A 23,523-nucleotide genomic window follows, 5' to 3' on the forward strand; every position below is an offset into this window, starting at 1 on the left:
AGATCACAGATTTCCAAAGCCCGTCTAGTAACTTCAGGTCACAGGAGGAAAATCCCTGGAGGCTCAGGAGTTTAGTCTGTACAGAAAAAAGAAACTAGATAAGAAGAAGCAGTGTATACTTTGTCATAGATATGGAGCCTTGATTTTTTTATTTGCCATTACTGACTTTGTAGACTATGCTAACGTAAGTTAGATGTACATGTATAGAAATATGGCTGTAGGTACATATTAGGGGAGATTTATCAAAACCTGTGCAGAGGCAAAGTTGCCCAGTTGCCCATAGCAACCAATCAGCTTGCTTCTTTCATTTTGCATAAGCCTTGTTAAGAAAGTAAGAAGAAAGCGGATTGCTTGCTATGGGCAACTGGGCAACTTTGCCTCTGCACAGGTTTTGATAAATCTACCCCATTATATTTACCTATATTACTTATTTTATTCTATGAATTTTAAGTATCGTGTAAAATTCCACAATCACATAGTTTTTGTTATCTAATCCTTATGTACATGTGCATTACACTACATCCCAGCAGTGGGCATGCCACCATACTGGTAGAAATGAGAGAGTAGGACAGGTATTTGTGGTGTAGGCACTTAGTCCTAAAGTGTCTACTAACTCGTCCAGTGATAATTTATTGACAAGATCAGGTTCACACTACCGAAATTTAGACAGCCATACCAATTTAGACTGAATACTCTCTCTCTCGTCTTTTGCTTGTTACCATGGAATATGTCCTGTAGGCAGTTTTCTCTTCTGGTCAGGCATGCTAAGTTGCTCCGTTTTCCTTACACACAGTCCAAATAAAGCTAGATAGATTGCAGCACACAGCTGCTACACTGCATATAGTTCACTTACATACTTGTGAGGCAGTCTCTGTCTGGCTAAATATTCACTGACCAGGATGAGGTTAATATACATTATGTACGTAACTCACTTGGCAGGAGTGGAGGTTTGATATTCACTATAACACTGTATACTGTGTGAGGAGAGAAGAGATAACTTTACCATTATGAGGATTAGAATCTCCATGCAGCACAGGAACAATCATCTGCACTAATGACTGCTGGGAAATGAAGTTTATAGCAAATCAAGTGACAATCAGAAGCTCCGCCCATCACACACATTTTTATATGATAAGGGAAGTGGAAAAAAATACATTTAATTTCATTCAACCTAACAAAATATTAAGTTTGTTGGGGAAAGTTTATCATGGTATAACCCCTTTTTAAAGCCTTTTTTCCCCTGTAACAGCGCCACTCTTGTCTATGGTCCACCTGTTGCAGAGGTACGAATAGTTAATGAATGCTGAGGCTTTTAATTGCAAAAAATGATATCCATATCTATGATAAACAGTATATTGCAACAAATGACCCAAGCCTTAAGACAGCTGAGACCATTGGCATTCTTATTCTCTTCCTTCTATGATCTTTAAGACTTGCATTATACTGAGAAGCAAATCTTATTTGGGTATGAGACTCGGTCAAAGTCCTAGGCAGCAATGAGGGTTAAGGCGTACAGAGTTGCATGCTGGGTAATCTACTTGCTAAGATTTTTTATAAAGATAGTAGGACTGAGTGTGTACCAGAAGGTGCCAGTTAAGTGCTCCTATAATCACTGGGCCCATTAACAGTACAGGAATGTATTAAATTCTGTAAAGCGGCGGCCTCCCTCCCTGTGTCTCAGGCATAGTGTAATATAAACCTTTAGCAAAAAGAAAATGATTCCTTTCAGAGTATTCCCAGCTTTGCAGTGAGCTGGGCTCATACGTTAATCGCCTTTCAGCCATTTCTCATACAGCAGTCTTAAAGGCACCACACGCCAAACCACAATATTCTACGCAATATTAGGTGGAAACTACTTTGATATATCCTTTTCTTTTAATGGCTTTTTTAAGATCCGATGAACAGTGCACCTCTATATTCTTGGGTATTACTTCATATGTTACTATTACACTGTTTTTAAAGGAAAATACACCAGGGTTATCCTGTATGAACATAACTCTTTGACATTGTTAGGCCTGATGTGTCATGGGAGTTTAGCTTCTTCTTTAGATAATCTTGTCTGGATAAAAGTTTTGCTGGGGGCACAGGACAGCCCGATGCAATTGCATGATTTCCCATCGCCATTCTCAATAACTACAGTAAATGCCAACCTTTAACCACAACCTCAAAGGAGATTACTAGTTTGGAAAATCCAGTTTTAAACCTAGTCAGTAGAGGTGGGTTTGTGGCGCAACCTTAGCATGGAAGTCTGGAGAACTGGTCATGTCCACACAGTCAATTGACCTCAATGGGGACTGTGCAGTACTTGATTTCTCCTGTGGTGGCACTGCATAGAAATTGAACACTTCATAATATAACTAATCAATAAAGTGATTGTCCAAAGTGGAAAACTTGTTCAGTATAAGAGGCTATGAATTATCCCTTTTTTTGTTCTTGGTTAAGCAAATCTTTGTGCCCCTTTAATAAAAGTTATGTTGTAAACTTTAGAGGTGATTGATATTCTGCAAGTAGAGATTGCCCTTCTTCCATAAAACACTTTGAAGATCAAACCTCTGGCTCTAATCCTTGCGTCCTTGGGCAAGTTGTTTTATCAGCCTAAAATAATGTTCTTTAGTGAATATGTGCCAACAATCTAATTAAACCTCTATGAAAATACAACCACTTTGTCCGAGGACAAAAAACTGCATTCTTTAATCTGTAAATAATGATTGCAGACTCCTTCACCCTGACAGGGTTATCTACAGTGGCTTAGCTATGGGGGTCGCAGAGGTAGAATTTGCATCGGGGCCGTGGTGCCTAAGTAGGCCCAGAATTTCCTCTGCCACTTAAAAAGACCAGAGAGTTGACCAGTAAAACGGAAAGGGCCCTGTAGCTTGCTGGGACTTGTAGTTATTGTAATAGACTTTAGTTCAGCCACGCAGACTAGAATAGACTTGATCAGTGTCTTGACTTCAGTAGAGACAGCAGACATAGATGAGATGACTTACTGACAATGTGGCTGGTGTGATGGCTTTGTGGCCCCCAGATGTACTGGACACAAGATCTGTGATGTCTGTGCTTAGCTGTCCTCAGCAGAAAAAGAGTGGATTGTAATGGTCACCCCTTTATATAGTGGGGGGCTGGACTATGCCCCATTGGTCAAGCTGCAGTCATAGATTAAGCTGGTGCTCTCTGGGAGAACATGTGACAACAAATCATGTGACTGCATAACATAACATGTGACAGACTTACACAGGTCCTTGAGACAACCTCTCACAGGTCCTCTGCTCTATCTATACATTAGGATCCTGTCTATACATTAAAGTAATATACACAACATTCTGGAAACAACGGGGAGACCCTGCAGGGGAGCCCCCATGCCCCTGAGGGTCTCAACCTGACAAGGCCTAACGGTACTGGGACATTACAATAGTACTACACTATTCTATACAAGACATACCTACATGCAATGAAGCTTAAAAAGACTCTTTTTTTGGCCTTCGTATATGTTTCGGGTACATATTGTGAGTTTTCCACTGTAAACAAAGTGTGAATACACCCAAATATGTTTGCCTGTCTGTCGGTCTGTCTGTCTATCTATGTATATTTTTCCAGGGTAAGTAACACTTAGTTTTGAAGCTTTAGATACCCCCCCCCCCCCCCCCCCCTTTGTTGGCCAGTGGCTGCTTTTATTATATGTAAAACTTACTGTGCTGTAGTATCTTCTAGACCAGCAGTGAAGGAGTTATAGAGAACAAACCATGTATAATAAGCTTAGTGTGCGGGTTCCAATCACTGTAAATTATATTTACACATCCATTAAGAGGTTGTGAGCATGTGGCCGGAGTGATTTGTCTTTGTTACATGGCACATGGGTGAAGGATGATACTGGTTCTGCATTATAAATTCCCAACTAATATACAGACTAATGTGCTGTGGTAAGGCAGCCACACTTGGCTAGCTTGGTCTCTGTTTGTGCCATGGCCATTCGTAAAACAAAGGTGCATTGGAAAAGCGCAACCAATATTTTCCTGACTTAATGGCAGCAGATGGGCTAAGGTTCATTAGCCAGGTTGGAGATCGAGCTTCGGTTCCAAGAACCTAAATTTGTTCTGTAATTATAAAAGCTGGTAAGGTGCGCCCATCAAACAGAGCTATTAGCACCATTGGAGCTCAGATTACAGATTATCCCTGTTGGAGGAATAGTTCACATACAAATGATGAAGCATTTCAAAATATGGAAGAGAAAGGAATTAAAAATCTCACCTTGCAATCAAAATGTTTGAAAACTGTTCTGGGAACATTAAGTAGAAAAATAGAGGAAAAACTATAAAATCGCTCAAGGTTGAGGAGAAAATTTATGGAATCAAAGAAGTCTAAAATTGTGACTTATTCTGCATTCCTAAGGAAAAGGGCTTAGGGGTTTTACAAAGCTGTACACTTTGGTAACTAGAAGAAAACTTGTCCCCAACAAGAGAACTGTTAATGGAAACAATGGAAAGGAGTAGAAAACTCAAGATGGAGTGTGAAAAAAGATGTTGGTTGTTCCCATTCAGTTTGCTGTTAAATGTGTTACAAGACAAAACAATAAAGAAGATGCCTGAAGGAAACGACACTCCCCTCCTCTCCATTATGACATGTCAGGAAAGATGGTGATCATTACCTTAAAAGTCCTTGTACAAGTTTTGACACGTTTTTTTATACATTGATAGGAAGTAAGTTTGGTAATAATAAAGTACATTTTCATTATAATGCAACTTGCCATAGAGCAGTGAGTGTTAAAGCTTTTCTTCAAGAAATTCATAAGAACTCAAAGACATGGCCAACAAATAGTCTGGATCTCAAAAACCTATCATAGAAATGTAAAATATTGGCCCATGACAAGACTCCATCCTGTAAAGCTGATTTGTCACTGCTATGCCAAAGTTGAAAGAAAGTGTCACAAAAGCCCGAGGAGGAGCAACAAAGTACTAAGTGGGATTTATTTGTTGATAAATCCATATTATTGTTCCTCTGCTTCATCTGGTAAAACATCTGCCATTAATAAAATCATTTCCTTTTGAGGGATGTTCATGGGGACAAAATGTTCAACTATAAAACATTAGAGAGATAGACATGTTAGAGTCTTAGAAAGATAATATAGATCACATAAAGGGGAACTCCAGTATTTAAAACATATCCCCTGTCTGCAGGATAGGGGATAAGTGTCTGATTGCAGGGGTCCAAACGATGGGGTCCCTCTGCACTCTCTAGAACTAGGCTTTGGCTCACCCCTACATAGAGTGGCGAGGTCAGCACATGCTCCTTACACTGTGTATGGGAGCACAGGAGATACCAGTACAGAGTACAGCAATCCAAAAGAACACAGGGAAAAGGGGGGGGGAGGCTCCAGCTCCACAGAGTACAGCACTCGTATATCTCCATCGCTGCCATAGATATTACATGCGTGTCGACCCTACCACTCCACACACAGGGAGAGCTGGGGTCCTGTTCTGGAGACGGTGAAGGATCTCAGAGGTTGGATCCTTCCCAGGATCCTTTCCCCATTTCCTGTAGATGGGGAATAAGTTTTAAAGTTCTAGAATATCTGTTTAGCGTCTTATACATATGGTTGTTTTATAGCTGCACATGTAAGCTGTATATGTAGGGCCAAGAAAAATTTCAGCTGACATCCTTGCCTGTAAATGTATGGCTTTAGCTGTGTCCTATGGTCGGCTATCGTTACATTGGAAATGGAAGTGAAAATCTTTCTAAAGGAGGAGGTGACTGAGAGTTCACAGGATAGTTCGATATAGAAACTACCTCTTTGGGTTCTACAAGTAACACATTATCCAGGGACGGGCACAGAAGGCAGAGTGAGCCCTGTACCAACTGGACCTCTGTGCAACTGCACAAGTTCACTCCAGATCAGGCATATAAAGTAGTGGGCCCACTGCCTCCTTTGTATCGAATTGTTGACTTTAAACATCCTAAGGGTAAATTATCCTACAAATTCATCAGCATTAATTCCGGGTAAACAACCATACACCTGGGGTTTGTACTGTGCAAGCACTAGGATAATCGCCCGTAAATCTTGTTCTCTCCTCTACCACTCCTTGGAGTATTTATCCAGAGATTATATTGGCGAATGTTGTATTTCTATATGTCAGTATTCTACCTATTGTCTAATGTTTATAGTAGTGTCAAGTCCCTTTATATTGATGAGCCCAAACGTGCCTGAGCCGGAGACATTATAAGATTAAGCGACGTGCCCAAGGTCATAAGCCGGCAAGGAAATCAAACAGACTCTCCAAGTTCCGACAGACTCATTGTTCTCAATCAGTAGAGATATTGACCGGTTTACACCCATGTGGCCACCTTACAAAAATGCCTAAAACAAACCCTCACATGTTGTATTTCATCAAGTATTGAGTATTTACTATTAACATATAGAACATTTTATATTGATAATATAATAAATTATTACTAACTTGATGAATGTATTCACTATTTACACAAAGAACATATTGTATTGATAATATAATGAATTATTACGAAGTACTGAGAAATGTATTCACTATTCACATTAAGAACATAGTATTATTTTGATAATATAATGAATCATTACTATTATTTTAATACATTTTACAAAGTGTAAAGTCTCTGGTGATCTAGAGCAGTGAAGGGGTTAATGGTATACCCCTTGTTATTTTATGAACTGGTGGTTTTTAGTGGTCCAGTTCTTTGGGGACTCCTAAAAAATGGGGGCTTTGCCACCACCTACGACTAACCCTATTTAAGTATATAATGCAACTTGAAGCTTTGACAATAAGGGGTGTGGGTTATTGTGGGAAGGGTTTGCAAGTATATGGGAGGGGTTTGTCCTCACTGTAAGGACCTTACAATGAGGGAGGGGGGAGAGAATTGCAGAGGGAGGGGATTGCTCACATAAGCAAAAACCAATAAATAGTTTTTGAATACCATTTTTTAGCACACATAAGCAAAAACCAATAAATGACTTCAGAACAACACTTTGTAACCCTACCTCAAGTCGCAGCTGTGAAAAAAAAGTGCAATATATATATATATATATATATATATATATATGTTAGTATCTGGCTGAGAATGAAGATATGTTTATTTTTTCATTCTCAGCCGGATACCAACCAGGTAGCAAGAGCCTGACGTTACCAGGGTGGGCGGGGACCACTGTTACTGGCCCTCCCCAGCCTAAATAACACCAGCCTGGGCCCAGGAGCGCCATTTTTGATGCTTTGGGCCTGTTGGTACTGGCTCTTCCCAGTACCCCTGTGGCTGTGGGTACTGGGGTAATAATTGGGGTTAGCGCTAGCTGTTTTTGGGGCTAACACTAAGCCCCGGCTCAGTAATGGATTCCGTCTATAATATAGCTTCCCCTACTAAGCCTGTAAAGTAAATTACAAAGAACTTTTATTAAAAAAAGAACACTCCCCTACAAGCCCTTGTTAACCATTTTATTAACATAAAAAAAAAAACGCTGGTTGTCGTAGTAGTCCACAGGATACACTGATCTGAAATGACATTTATTGTAACACACCCCCACATCTCCTGGCAAGCTGGGAGTTGTAGTCATGCGATGGCGGACTGGTTGAAGATGTGCAGACGGGTGACAAGCAAGTCAGGGAAGCTTGTCACCTGCACTCACATACTGCCGCCCGCACATGCTGGGAGTTGTAGTCTTGTGACACAGGCAGGCGAGAGTTGTGCTTGTCATCTGCCCCCGCTGCACGACTACAACTCCCAGCATGTCCTTACTGTAAGGGCATGCTGGGAGTTGCAGTAGAGTGGCGCGGGCGGGTGACGAGGAAGCCAGGGAAGCGGGCGGCATTGTGCTCTGCTCCCTGGCTTCCCAGCGGGGAAAATGAAGTTACGGCACTGTAACTTCATATTTCCCTCTGGCAGCTGTGATTGGCCAGGAGGTCTGGACCAATCACAGGTCTGTCCGGGAAATATGAAATTACAGTGCTGTAATTTCATATTCCTGTCAGCCAGCTTCGCTCCCCATATCTACCTCTCGCCCCCAAGCTGTTGTTACTATAACTCCCAGCATGTACTCACTGTAAGGGCAGTTATAGTTCTCCAACAGCTAGCAGGGGGTGATAGATGCGGGCGGGTAGCCGGGGAGCGGAGCTGTGCAGTTACGACTTTTTGTGCGACTTTTTAAAAATTGCTGTCAGAGGCAAGTTTGTAAGCCAGGTCTAAAGGGTGGCTGTTTTTTTTTTTCTTTTTTTGCTTACATGCGACTTTCGCACTTGATAAATTCCCGATCACTGCAAAGTGAAAATTGCTTAGGTAGGGCTGATTGGTATTTTTTGCTTACCCACAAAAATTGCGTAAAAAGTTGCTTACGCGCACGTGCGACTTTTTTTGCAACTTTTGAAAGAAAAAAAAAACCTCTAAATCCCTTGATAAATCTCCCTCTATATGTTTTCTGGTGTAAAGTTTGTTACTTTTGCACCACTAGCATCACTTTGTAAAAATAAATAAATAAATAAGGTGACTTAAGCAGGAGGGATGGGGCCCTCAGCAGGATGACAGATGTACTTTATTTTACACCAGAAATTACCATATATTGTAGCTAGAATCTATGGGCTTGTGTATATTTAAGTATCTGGCGCACAGATGCAACAAATGTATTAAGAAACAGGCACCTCTTAATAAATTTGCAGCAACTTAGTCCATCAGCTTTTAGCTTAAAGGGGTACTCCCGTGGAAAACTATTTTTTTAAATCAACTGGTGCCAGAAAGTTAAACATATTTGTAAATCACTTCTATTAAAAAATCTTAATCCTTCCAGTACTTTTTAGGGGCTTTATACTAGAGAGAAATCCAAAAAAGAAATGCATTTCCTCTGATGTCACGACCACAGTGTTCTCTGCTGACCTCTGCTGTCCATTTTAGGAACTGTCCAGAGCAGCATATGTTTGCTATGGGGATTTTCTCCTGCTCTTGACAGTTCCTAAAATGGACAGCAGAGGTCAGCAGAGAGCACTGTGGTTGTGACATCAGAGGAAATGCATTTCTTTTTTGGATTTCTCTTTAGTATACAGCCCCTAAAAAGTACTGGAAGGATTAAGATTTTCTTTAATAAAAGAGATTTACAAATCTGTTTAAAGGGGTTATCCAGGAAAAAACTTTAAATAAATAAATAAATAAAATATATATATATATATATATATATATATATATATATATATATATATATATATCAACTGGCTCCAGAAAGTTAAACAGATTTGTAAATTACTTCTATTAAAAAATCTTAATCCTTTCAGTACTTATGAGCTTCTGAAGTTTAGGTTGTTCTTTTCTGTCTAAGTAATCTCTGATGACACGTGTCTCTGGAACCACCCAGTTTAGAAGAGGTTTGCTATGGGAATTTGCTTCTAAACTGGGCGGTTCCCGAGACACGTGTCATCAGAGATTACTTAGACAAAAAAGAACAACCTTAACTTCAGAAGCTCATAAGTACTGAAAGGATTAAGATTTTTTAATAGAAGTAATTTACAAATCTGTTTAACTTTCTGGAGCCAGTTGATATATATAAAAAAGTTTTTTCCTGGAATACCCCTTTAACTTTCTGGCACCAGTTGATTTATGAAAAAAAAGTTTTCCACGGGAGTACCCCTTTAAGTTTTTTTGCTAGAACCAGCTCTCCCGTTCCAAAATTAAGGCTTCCTCTATCTGGTAAGCACAAGAAACAGGCATGCTTAAAATATTTGCCGTGAACACATAAACAGCATCATAGGCCCATGTTTACAGGGGCGAAGCGTTTCTCTTTGAAGAGGTATCCGTACAGAGAGTCCTTTTGAGTCAGGGCTAGATTTGTGTGGTTTTGCTAAATAGGACATTCATGTAGAAGCTGCAGTCATCAGTGGCTGCAGTGTAAAAATCCTCTTTATACAGGATTGTACTCAAGTTTTCTTTCCAAGCGATAGAGAATGAAAGTTATTCTACGATGTTAAGTGAATACAAAATTCCATCCCTTGTCTGGACTCTTTGAGTCTGATCGAGTTCTGAAATTAAAGGAACAATACAATAATTACAGTGGCCCCTCAAGTTACAATATTAATTGGTTCTGGGACGACCATTGTATGTTGAAACCATTGTATGTTGAGACCAGAACGCTATGGAAACCTGGTAATTGGTTCTAAAGGCACCAAAATGTCATCCAAAAATAGGATAAAAGTGAGAATTAAAGAAAAATAAGTAGATAACTAATATAGATAAAGCAAATCCTTACATATAAAAGTAATAAAGATCTGCTGGGAGCTGTAAATCACTGTCTGTGTCATTGTTTCGCAAGCAGGGAGCCTCCAGCTGTTGCAAAACTACAACTCCCAGCATGGGAGTTGTAGTTTTGCAACAGCTGGGGCCGCCCTGCTTGGGAAACACTGGTCTATGTAGAGGACAGTACACACAATGTCCCAAAAAAGTAATAGAGTCGCCCTCACCTGGTGTCCAAAGGAGCAGCTAACCCTGGTACAGGTAATGTGTACAGAACATGTAATACCTCCCTGTACTGTAGGGGGCGCTACCAGACACCAGTCAGTGCATGCACTTCAGTAAGACAGGGGTTTTACAAGTAAAATGCCCATTCTGATTGGTCGGTTCTTCCAGCCATTGACACGTTTCACAGATCTAGACTGTCTGTACATTGTATGTTGAGTCTGGTTTCAACTTACGATGGTCCAGAAAAGACTATCGTGTGTTGAAACTATTGTATGTTGAGGCCATTGCAAGTTGAGGGATCACTGTACACTAAAAGGGCTTGTCCATGAGTTTATCGAAGGGTATCCTCAGCTATAATCTGTTGGGAAACCTGGCAGCAAGTGTTCAATTCCCTTAGAGTGCCACCTAGAGGGAAATAAAGTGATACAAGAATCTAATTAGAATCAAGGGACTGTCTGTGTACTGTATGGACCTTTTGGGTCCACCAGAGTGACAGACGGGCTTAGTAACTGCTCTTGGCTTTAAATAATATTCAGGGGTCCTGAATGGGGATCATATGAACTCTAAATTCCCTAGAAGGGTCTTTGATGTTATATAATCATATTGAGACATTTAATGTTAAATTACAGATCATTTGCCCATGTCTCTGTATGAACTAATGAATATATTTTTCTATTACAGAATGATCACCATGCCACCAGGAACTGTCCTCCTTACCGCCTTGTGTTTTCTTGGCATCTCCAGTGCACAAGCCTATTTTACATTTTCACAGAACAGCACAATGTTCAACCACCTCACCCTGGATGCCAACACAGGGACTCTATATCTTGGTGCCACAAACAATCTTTACCAGTTGACGGAGGATTTAATGCTTGAGACGGAACCAGTTCAGACTGGACCTGTGTTGGATAGCAAGGACTGTTTACCGCCAGTCACCAGCGAATGTGCACATGTACAGAATACAAATAACCACAACAAGCTTTTGCTGGTGGTGCCAAGCCAAAAAGAGATCATAGTATGTGGCAGTGTTTTTCAAGGCATTTGCGAGAAAAGACTGTTAGGATCTATTAATGAGGTCCTCTTTAGACCCGAAAGACCAGTAGACTCTCAGTATGTGGCTGCAAATGATCCAAATGTTACCACGGTTGGCTTGGCTGGGCTTTCCAAGGATGGCACACCTCTTTTGTTTGTAGGAAGAGGATACACCAGTAAAGGAGTGGGTGGCATTCCTCCCATCACGACTCGCAATCTGAATGGTGGAAGTGACTCTCATTCCGTCTTCTCATATGAAGAGACAGCCAAATTAGCAGTAGTTGGGAGACTCTCAGAGTATAACCACCACTTTGTCAAAGTCTTTTCTCACCGTTCCAATGTATATTTCCTATTTTATCGTCGTGACCTAAAATCACCCTCCCGGGAATATAAAACCTATATTTCCCGTATCTGCCCTGATGACTCCCATTACTATTCCTATGTTGAGTTGCCTCTTAGTTGCCAAACTAAAGATAGTAGTAGAAGCTACAATCTTCTTCAGGCTGCCTATGTCTCCCAGCCTGGAGAGAAGATGGCAAGGGGGGTTTTAAACACCAATGGAGATGTTCTCTTTGCAGTGTTCTCTCAGTGGCATGCAGCTTCTGGTAAAGTTGGTGAAGAATCGGGTCTGTGTTTATATCCTATGGATCTTATTGACCGCCTGATCAATCAGACTCGAGACATTTGTTACACCAGGGATGGGAAAGATGAAGATGACAGAGAAGTGGCATATATTGAATACGATGTGAAGTCAAACTGTGTCCAGCTTCCTTCCGTGAGTATTGTTTTCACCTGTCTGCACATTGGGGGAGATCTATCAAAACATGTGCAGAGGAAAAGTTGACGATTTGCCCATAGCAACCAATCAGATCGCTTCTTTTATTTTTTAGAGCCCTCTTTAAAATTAAAAGAAGGAATCTGATTGGTTGCTACGGGCAACTTTTCCTTTGCACAGGTTTTAATAAATCTCCCCCATTGCCCATGTAATTAAAGGAATACTTCAGGTGTAATTGACACCCTGTGTTAGGCCAAGTGTAGGGCCTGGGGGGCAGGGCATGACATTGTTTTCTAAAATTGTAGTAGAACAGTATCACAATGGTACCATAATGTAACGTGTGGACAGAGTCAATAAACACCAAAGAAAGAATTATGTGCCATGCACTGCCCTTGTTTCTGAGGTTTAAGAACATGCTTAACCTACCCTCTTTGCCTGTAATTTAGCTTATTAGCTGTCACCCTTTATAAATTACACCCCACAATGGTGCCTTGTCTTGGCCCAATATCTTTAGCCATAGTCACCCCATTTTCTTGTAGGTCATAAGCTGATGTTCTAGTGGAAATAAAATCAGTTTTTATGACTACTAATTATGAGATTCAGACCCATTTCTATTGCATTGGATTCATTTATAGAATATTCTCTATGTTTGCAGGATACACTAGATGCTTATCCATGTGGCTCAGACCATACTCCAAGCCCCATGGCAAGCTGGGATCCTCTGAAAGCTGCACCTGTGTTTGAGAGTCCAGATGCTCGACTTACTGCCATTGCTGTTACTGTAGAAGAAGAACACACAATCGCGTTTATTGGTGACAACAAGGGACAACTTAATAAAGTAGGTTGCTACAGTGCAAAAAAAGTGACTTTGGTAGTTGTGGCCCATATGGTTTGTATCAAAATAGCAGGTCGCGCATCTGACTCCTGGACCCCCTGACCACCAACTGTTCTCACCTGGAGAAGTATCATCTGAGTAAAACATTTTCTCTGTAGCAGTCACTGAAGGGTAAATATAGCATTATATACTGGCCCTTCAAGTTAATGGCTGACTATCATGGGCAGGGGAACAGTTCAGGTGCTGCACATGGTCCTTACATGTTGCTCCTCCCTCCTGTGCTTAGTACAGGGAAGATAAGAAGTCTGCTCCCATTCATCTGTGACCCGGTAGGATATCGGTCCTATCTCTCTCATCTAATCTATCTATCAATCTATTTCAGTGTTTCCCAACAAGTGTACCTGCCGGCAGTTCTAGTTTTGCAACAACTGGAGGGGAACACTGATTTATCTATCTGTCTTATCTCTCTCATCTATATATCTATCATCTATCTTATTATCTCATATGTTCCTACCTACTTACCTCCTTCATACTCTATCTATCTACATCATATCTACCTAGTTTATATGTATGCATTTATCTTTCTATCCATATCATATAGATATAGATGCCTATGCTGACTATATAATACATGATTTGACCTTGTCCACCAAAATAGGAACTGTTCTTATTGGGTTTTTTTTTTTGTTTGTTTTTTTGTGTTTTACTTTTTTGTACTGAAACTTAATGTTTTTTTAGGTTCTTCACAACTTATCCTAAATTTCCTTACTAGTTAAAAACATTGGTCACTTCCTTTTGGTTTTCCACCACTTGTAGAATCTGATCTGTGTCTGAGACATAACATGCTTATAGTTGTTAAATTTGTTCTATCTGCCAGCCATATGGATTTCTAGCTAAAAGGTGGTCCACTGTTTTAATCCTAATTTTAAATAGTCTTGGAAAAAAAAATGGCTGTACTTCTCTGCCCAGTACCCTGCTGTGCCAGTGGTACCTGGTCTCTGCTAAAAATGGCAGACAATCCCTTTTAACTGGAAGAGAGTCTAGCTACCTCCGCTTTCACTGGTGTCATGGCTGACCTGCACTCCCCAACATTCATTCTTTAAGCAATAATTATAATAAAGGTTCTGGTCATTCTGAAGCATCCCTGGTGGCAGGTCTGGCTGGCTTCAGCTGAACAGGAGCCAGTTGGACCACAAACTCAAGGAGGGCCCCCTATCTACCCTACTCTTAGCTTAGAGAATTATTTTATCTAGATTGTCTTAGGCTTCCAAACTCAAAAGACCAAAATTTGCTCATGTCTGCTAGTGAATGTGCTGGTCATGAACAAATAGATATTTGGCCACTTATACCAGATCATGGTTGAGACTACAGGAACGTGTGGGTGACACTGTGACAAAGAGCCATGACAGCTAATATGGTTGACTGTGGCAGATGTCAGATAGCTACTTCCTGTCTGACTAAAGGGAGGTAACTGTGTCTTTTGGTATAGAGTAGATAAAACAGATTCCATGCAGATGATACCCTGGTGCCGCACATGGCATTACACAAGCTTTGTCTCCAGACTTTTTTCTATGGATGTTTTCAAAGAATTAGTCTCTTAACCCCCCCCCCCCCCCTTCCCTCAAACTTATTTTAGTAAACATGTGACATAGCCTTGTGCCCCATGAATTCATGGTGCATAGCCTCCTGAACAGACCTGGCGATAAGAGGAGAATTAAACCATGTACCGCCGCTGCTCAGCCGCTTTTCAATTTTAATTGTTCATTTAGAGCTAAATTACTTTATATGCAAAAACATGCAGATAATGGAGTCAGCGATCCAGTTACCTGCAGGATTTTCCAATTTCAATTTGATGCCTGCAAACCTGACTTATTTAAGAATGAGCTTGGTTCACAATATTTGAAGTCATTGATATTTAGGACCATTCTGAAAGTGTACTATGCACCAGGCTGTGGCATATTCAGTGGGGGTCTCAGTTCATGGGCCCCGATGATTCCATCTTCCATTATGCTTCACTCATCAGAAGACCACTGATAGTAGAATGCCGGCTCAAATAGTCCAGACCTAAAACATAAGTGTACGATTACTTCATCAGTTTTCTGTCTTTTAAACCCTTGGACTCATATGTCCAAGAAAAACAATAGGATTTTATGGTAAAACTTTCTAGATTTATTTAAGTCCTTTATATAAAACCAGACTGAGATGAGCTGCCTCATTTCCCAGCTATATTTTCATTTTTGCATACCGCCTCCTATTCGCACTTTGTGGTATTGCAGCTTAGTTACAGTTACTTGAATAGAGATAAGGCTAGGTTCCCATCTGCTTCTGAGGCTTCATTTGGAGCTTCTGTTGCAGATTTCTTTCAAATAACCAGCGTTATAAGCGCAATTTATTTGTCCAGTGAAATTAAAGGGGTACTCCCGTGGAAAACTTTTTTTTTTTTTAATTCAACTGGTGCCAGAAAGTTACAGATTTGTAAATCAAAAGTAGAAAAAGTACAAGTCCGGCACTGCTATGCAGGTGAAGGCAATATACTTGATAGTATGGTATCCGCTGATCCAGGCATGAATGGAGACTATACAGTCTATGCTAAGTAGGGATCGACCGATATCGTTTTTTTTAGGGCCGATACCGATAATCGGTGGAGGTTAGGGCCGATAGCCGATAACTTATACCGATATTCCGGTATAAGTTATCGGCTATTTATCCCCCCTCGACACTGCTGCAGATCATTGATTTAAAGCGGGCGCTTTAAATCAATGCACTGCAGTGGCTTTTGCGGGGCCATAGGCCGCCGCCGCCGCCACCACCCGCTTCTCTCCCCCTACCTGTCAGGGTGCTCCGGGTCATCCTTCCTTCCTGTAGTATCCGGTGGCATTCCGGGTGAAGGGTGAACAGGTCCGGGCTGTCCTTCTTCTCCGGGGGTCATCTTCTCCACTCCGGGCAGGCTCCAGCCTAGTACGCTGCATAGACGCCGCTGCGCAGTGACGCCCGTGCGCAGCGACGCACCTGATGTCACGGCGTAGCGGCGTCTATGCAGCGTACTAGGCCGGAGCCTGCCCGGAGTGGAGAAGAGCATCCCCGGAGAAGGACAGCCCGGACCGATTCACCCTCCACCCGGAATGCCGTCGGACACTACAGGAAGGATGGATGGCCCGGACCACCCCCGTTACGGGTAAGTTTAATTTTTTTTATTGACTCAGAGGGTGGGGGAGGGGCCCGACCGGTATAGTGGTATGGGCAAAAATCCATACCGATATACCGCCCAGCACTACGTTGTGGGGTGCGACGTGGTGCAGTGGGTCGGGGGGGGAGGTCGCGGTGCGATGCGGCGGGTCGGGGGGGGCGGCGGGGGGCGGGGCATTATCGGCTTATCAGCAAGGTAATTGCCGATACCGATAATGCCCAAAATCGTGATTATCAGCCGATAATATCGGCCATACCGATAATTGGTCGATCCCTAATGCTAAGTTGGGGTGCTGGTCAGGAAAGCAAAAATCGCTACGGAATCAGAACAATGTAGAAAAACCGCACTCACCCGATCTTTGTGCATAGATAACTTTATTCCGTGAAGTATAAACGTAGAACACAGGGGACAGGCAGTCGGCAGGAATGCCGGGGAACACGAGGTGTAGTTACAACTGTTTCACGGGAACGCAGCCCTCTTCATCTGAGGAGTCACATGAAGAGGGCTGCGTTCCCGTGAAACAGTTGTAACTACACCTCGTGTTCCCCGGCATTCCTGCCGACTGCCTGTCCCCTGTGTTCTATGTTTATACTTCACGGAATCAAGTTATCTATGCACGAAGATCGGGTGAGTGCGGTTTTTCTACATTGTTCAGATTTGTAAATCACTTCTATTAAAATATCTTAATCCTTCCAGTACTTTTTAGGGGCTGTATACTAAAGAGAAATCCAAAAAATAAATGCATTTCCTCTGATGTCATGACCACAGTGCTCTCTGTTGACCTCTGCTGTCCATTTCGGAACTGTTCAGAGCAGCATATGTTTGCTATGGGGATTTTCTTCTGCTCTGGACAAATCCTAAAATGGAAAGCAGAGGTCAGCAGAGAGCACTGTTGTCATGAAATCAGAGGAAATGCATTACTTTTTGGGATTTCTCTTTAGTATACAGCCCCTAAAAAGTACTGGAAGGATTAAGATTTTTTTTTAATAGAAGTGATTTACAAATCTGTTTCACTTTCTGGCACCAGTTAATTAAAAAAAAAAATATATATGTTTTCCACGGGAGTATCCCTTTAAAGTCATTGGGGGTCTGTTGGGCTTTGTTGGTTTCCATTGTGCAAACCAAAGCAGATGTGAACCTAGCCTAAGCTACATTACCAGACACAGCCTGTAGAAAAGGAGTGGTGCTGTTTCTGAGAAAAAGAGACCTTATTTTTTTCTTAACTTATCTTTTTAGATTTACCTCCATGCCAAAGTGTCTATTCACAATTCAGAAAACCTATTTGAGTCAGTCAGTCACTTGTTAATATTATCATCTCGAATTTTCCCTGAGGATGTACACTTCAAATTTTAAACTATCGTGGTCTCTGTTTCTAAGACCCCCAACCTTTTCTGTAGGAAAAATGACACCTTAATCAGGTCACGTAGAACAAGGTCACGATGATATTTAGCACCAATCGTGTTGTTCTCCGGCCTGTCACTGACCGCATTGGCTTTAAGCAGCTAATTTGTACTCAAGCAAATTCCTGGTGACTGTTCACCTGGAACAAATTGTATTACAGCAATTTCCTGTTCACACGGGCAGCGCTCAGTGAGGGATTCGGTCAGAAACTTCCAGATAAATCGCAGATGATGTCACAGCTGGATTCTAAAAACATTCAGTTTAGTCAACCATCCTCGCCTGAAATGAGCATTACCCTGATCCCCGGTGACTTACCTCTGGGAATGCTATTTACCTCAGTGTGCTACCTGATTTGTAATGAAAGGCACCAGCATAGCAGACCTAAACTGATAACTTGGCACAACTCATTGGCCCTCATTTACTAAGAGTGTTGTGTAGGTTTCTTTGTGGGTTTTAATTCCCTACAATTTATTTTCCACGGTATTTACGAAGGTTTCCCTACAGTTTCCCACTTTCCCTACACTTTGCTTTTTTTACACATGCTCTGATCTGTAGGGTTTTCCTCAGCGTTTTCCAAATGTCGGAACACGCCCCTTTTCGTAGACCACGCCCCCTTTTTTGGGCAGCCAAGTCCCTTTTTTGGGTTTTCTTAGCAAAATGGAGAGTTAGTCGGGGTTTCTTCAATTCTGGCGCAAATTCTGGCGCAGACAGAATTTGTTGCGCAGATTCTGGCGCTGACAGAATTTCTGGCGCAATGCAACAGAATCTGGCGCACAACCCGACAAAACATATCGGGTTTGCAATGGTAAATGAGGGCCATTGTCATTTGTTCTTCAGGGTTATTTTTCTCTTCTTGAAGAAAGAAGGTACGGAGGGTCCAGCACTTTGTTGCAAGCAGCTTTATTGAAGATACATCACACCATAAAACGACAGTCTGTCAGACATGTTTCGAGCGCTTGCGCTCGAAACATGTCTGACTGACTGTTGGTTTTATGGTGTAATGTATCTTCAATAAAGCTGCTTGCAACGAAGTGCTGGACCCTCCGTACCTTCTTTCTTCAATATTGGATGCCTTGTCGGGCACCGGTCCGAGCACCGTACATCAGGGAAGGTGAGCTGGATCACTCACTTGTTTGTTATTTTTCTCTTCCAATTGATCCTAAAGGGGTTATGCTAAATTAACTAATTAATTAATAAAGGGTCATAAAAAAAAAGCACTCACAACGCCACTTGTTTATAGGCCAAGTCTGGTATTGCAGCTAACTCCTATTCTGGTGAATAGGCGGGAGAAATTTGACTTGCACTAAAACGTTGGATTTGTTTTAAGTCCGACAATTTGGAATGTTTCGTAACCAAGCAACATTTGTCCCATAATTGCCAGAATATTAGAGTTCTATTTAAAGCAGACCTGTATTTTTCTCCTGCTGATTCTACATAAATTATTCCAGTCTTGGTCCCTGTAAAAGAGCGGTAAATGGGTCATGTTGGAAGGGATTTTATTTATCCTTTTTGACAGTACAGAATATTTCCACTTTGGGTTCATTAAATATACAGTAAATCCTTTAGCCAAGCTGTGAACAAGTCCTAACATACAATGTTCCCAAATAGCAGGATCTCACAGAGATGAGTGCCCTATAGTAACGGAGGAGGCCTGTGTGTGGTCTCTAATAGAAGTTCTGCTCTTTTTTTGTTCCAGACGTCTCTTGCCATTAGTTTACAGAACAGGACTGTAGCAGTTCTCCAAAGGGAAAAAATATTCAAATCAGCTGGTGCCAGAAAGTTATACAGATTTGTAAATTACTTCCCGTGCCTATCAGCTGTTGTAAGTTTCAAAGAAAGTTGTGTAGTTTGTTCCAGTCTGACCACAGTGCTCTCTACTGCCCCCTCTGTGTCTATCAGGAACTGTCCAGAGCAGAAGCAAACCTCTCATTCTCTAGACAGTTCCTGACATGGACAGAGGCGTCAGCAGAGAGCACTGTGGTCAGACTGGAAAGAACTACACAACTTCCTCTGTAGTAAACAGCCGCTGATACGTACTGGAAGGCCTAAGAATCTGTTTAAATTTCTGGAACCAGTTGAATTGAAATGTTTTTTCCCCCCCTGGAGTACCCCTTTTAAGGGTACTTTCACACGCTCGGATTTACAGCGTATTTTACGCTGCAAATCTGCTGGTGAAGGCCCGCTCTATGCTGGCTTTACATGTGCCAGCTGGTAGCGGCAATACGCCACTACCAGCAGACACCCTGCGATGTGCGAGTCGCAGTATACTCGCACATCGCGGGAGCTCTCTGCCTAGCTCAGAGCAGGGAGAGCGGCCGCGATGTGTGAGTACGCCGCGCACATCGCTGCAGTGCGTCTGCTGGTAGCGGCGTATTGCGGCTACCAGCAGGCACATGTAAAGCCAGCATAGAGCGGGGCCTTCACCAGCGGATCCGCAGCAAAATACGCTGCAAAAATCCACACGTGTGAACGTACCCTAATAGAGAAAATGTTGTGCTCATCATCCTCGTGAGCACCACTTGGTTCATCAGCAAACATCTCCCTACATAGGACTATTAAAGTGCATGGTCATTGGCAGCCCTTATTGATAGGTTGGCAACCTATACCCCAAGCGTACCGGGCACAGATGATGGGAACATAGCCTAGCATAAAATGTGCTGTAAATGAGTTGCAACGTACATCACTGTTGTTTCAGCAAGGTAACAATACGAGTTAGTTGTTCACATACTGTAGAAACGTAGCAGCAAAGTGAATGACGTTTTAACAAATCTCATCGATGCTTGGAAAAAACACACTTTTAAATTGACCTGTGATATAGATCTTAAATCTGCAGCACATCAGTTTATGTTGCAGAGTTTCTCTGGATTTATTGCAGATTTTTCCCATGGATGTAAAAAATCTAACATAAATCTTTATTATTATGGATTTTGCTGTATATTCAAAATGGATCTGCAGCTAAATCCAAAATTGAGGCTTTTAAATACCCTGGGGAAGATGAATAAAAGTGCTTGCAGCAAAAAATCTGGTGCAGGTTACACCACAAAACTGACTTACATGACTTGCAGTGCAATTTTAGTGTGTTTAGGACATTTCTTAGACTGGATCCACATATGTCCGGCATCTGGCTCAGCCTTAAATCGCCGCAACTGATGACAAAATTGCATCAGTTGTCATCAGTTGTTTAGGATCAGGCATTCATTATTGTGCATGCCGGACAGGGGAGCACAGCAAGATATGTTCCCCTGTCTGGCACACATGCAGTGAGTTTTACTGTCCGGTGTCCAACTTGAGACGCCGGATCAATGTAAACTGTCCTATTCAAATGAATGGAATCAGTTCTACAATCATTTCTCCTCCGGTGCTTTTTCACAGCGCCAGAGGGAAACACCACCGGATGCTGGACATATGTAAAGCCTTAAACACTTTTGCACCTCGCTAGACAAGGCAGCTTGGCTTTGCTAAAAAAAAAAAGACAGGGCTAAATGTGCCAAATCTTGCACCAAAATCTACAAAGTCATATCTGCAATAAATCTGCACCAAAGTACACACAATTTGCATAAATTTACCTCTGAAAGTGCTGCAGAAAGTTTGCAGTATTTCCAGCCCATGTAAAAAAGGAGCGCTCCTCCAAAAAGGTAACTATTTTTAAAATCTGCCCAAGCTGCCTGCTTAAACAAAAAAAAACACCTTTACTAACCTTCCGCGCTTCCCCAGAGCCTCTGGTATTGCGGCACCTGGTGTTCGCCATCTCCGCTTCCTAGTGCTGCACATCAATATGTCACATTGTCGATATTGACCCTCCTCAGCACTAGCAAGTAGAGCGCAGCGGAGACCAGGTGTTACAATATCGGATGCTACGGGAAGGCAAATACAGTTGTCTTTTTTTGTTTAAGCAGGCAACCCCCCACGATCTGCTTGTATGGAGCCTCGGCTCTCCTCCACAGCGGTGCATCACGACCCCTGCCCGAAGCGGAGGCCACCATGCCTCCTCCATATAGCTCTATGGGAGAGACGAAGATAGCCAAATGGCTCCCTCATACAGCTAGTGGCGTCGCTGCTTCGGGCAGGGATCGTGATGCGCCGCTGTGGAGAAGAGTCGGGGCTCTATACACGTTACTACTTCTTTAAGTGTCTGATCTTGGGGGTCCAACTGCTGAGACCGCCCCGATCTCCAGAACGTAGTCTGTCTCTACATCGGAGAGCTCCAGCCGCCACCTTCCGTGACAAACTTGTCTCGTGAGTGATGCCCCGCCAGTCACCGTTTGAAGCGGCAGCTGGGACCCTCCTCGTTTAGATGGTTATCCTTATTCATAGTATTCCAAAACCAGATTAAAGCCTTTAAGGTCACCTCTCCCTTGTGTACATTTTATTGTGGCCTACGGGGAATGTAGAAATCTCTAGGTGACATTGCAGCTTTTTCATTTCATATAGGGGGAGATTTATTAAAACTTGTACAGAGAAACACTGGAGCAATGGCCCATAGCAACAAGGTTCCAGCTTTCATTTTTCAGCAGAATTTTCTAAATGAAACCTGGAATCTGGTTGCTATGGGCAACTGCTTCGCTGTTCCTCTTCGGCAGACTTTGATAAATCTCCCCCATAATCTAATAAAATGCCTTAGGTCATTGTTTTCCAAACGGTGTGCCTCCAGCTGTTGCAAAACTACGACTCCCAGCATGCTCGGACAGCCTTCGGCTGTCCGGGCATGCTGGGAGTCGTAGTTTTGCAACAGCTGGAGGCACACCGTTTGGAAAACACTGCCTTAGAAAGACCTGAGCCTCACGTATTGCTTTAGTGATTACATACATGTACAGAGTCAGTTTTTATAAGTTACATCATGTTGGTGGCCCTGTCCCTTTATCCTTCCAATGACATATACAATAGAAAGTTGTGTAGGACAGCACTCTCGGGTTATGAGTTAATTGGTATGGCTACCAAGCGCTTTCCAATTCACAGCACGGTCACCTCGTCAGGGTACGAATTACGTGCCTTAACTTTATAAAACATTGTTGCCGCTTTTGCGTTTTCCAAAGGCTATGCTCCACTGCCACCTAGTGGTGTAATGAGAGACTGAAGGTCCTACTCAAGGTCAAGTAAACCTGGCTAGGCATAACCAGCCTTGTTCCTACTGCATGATGGATTGTTCAGGGCTGGCATTAGGACCTAAATGGGCAGACAGCTGAGAAATGCCTTCAGATGGTGACATTATGTCTCTAGACAATGCTCTCAGACGTAAGATTGAACGCCCGATAAACTCCTGTGTGTCACCAGCTTCCACGTCCTGACTCTGTCGAGGACAAGAAACTGTTTGCTAAATTATGCTTCTCCCTAGCAACAACCAGGGAATGCAGGAGCGGGAACATCCTGCTTTTCTTTTAGTTTGGTCTTAGGACAACACTGACCTTATGATTTACCATCTTTAGGTTTACCTTGGAGGTAACAATGATGCCCGGCAGTATGCCAGTGTGCCCACTCAGTCCAACACTGCTGTGTCTGCAGACCTGTTGTTCGATCAGCCAGAAAAACATCTGTACATCATGACTCAGTCTACGGTAAGGGAAAGCGTCACACTCCGGGATCCTCTTCTAGTTTTAATACGAAAATGAAATCACAGTGAAATGCTCAATGGGTCCTTCAGGTCCACTTTTGCAGTAATGGTGAAGGTCAATGGTCTCCAAGTTGTGGACCTCTAGATGTAGGAGGTCCACAGTTTGGTGACCACTGGTGTAGGTACCCTACCTACATAACTTGACCAGTTTGCCATTCTGGATGGTAGGACAGTTGGGTGGCAATTCATTGGGATTTTAAAGGGGTACTCCGGTGAAAAATTGGTGCCAGAAAGTT

At 42.3% G+C, this 23,523-nt stretch overlaps 1 protein-coding gene across 2 annotated transcripts in view; it reads left to right on the top strand.

Moving 5' to 3' along the window:
• Nucleotides 1-23,523, top strand: part of PLXNB1 (plexin B1) — a 190,807-nt gene that overhangs the window by 120,028 nt on the left and 47,256 nt on the right. For both annotated transcript variants that reach the window (XM_056524644.1, XM_056524645.1), the window contains exons 3-5: nucleotides 11,131-12,256; nucleotides 12,912-13,094; nucleotides 23,103-23,231. In XM_056524644.1, the coding sequence (XP_056380619.1) occupies nucleotides 11,132-12,256; nucleotides 12,912-13,094; nucleotides 23,103-23,231 (1,437 nt within the window). In that variant the 5' untranslated portion in view covers nucleotide 11,131. The remainder of the gene's footprint in view (nucleotides 1-11,130; nucleotides 12,257-12,911; nucleotides 13,095-23,102; nucleotides 23,232-23,523) is intronic.

The sequence above is a fragment of the Hyla sarda genome, chromosome 6 (assembly GCF_029499605.1).
Source record: "Hyla sarda isolate aHylSar1 chromosome 6, aHylSar1.hap1, whole genome shotgun sequence".
Taxonomy (NCBI): Eukaryota; Metazoa; Chordata; class Amphibia; order Anura; family Hylidae; genus Hyla; species Hyla sarda.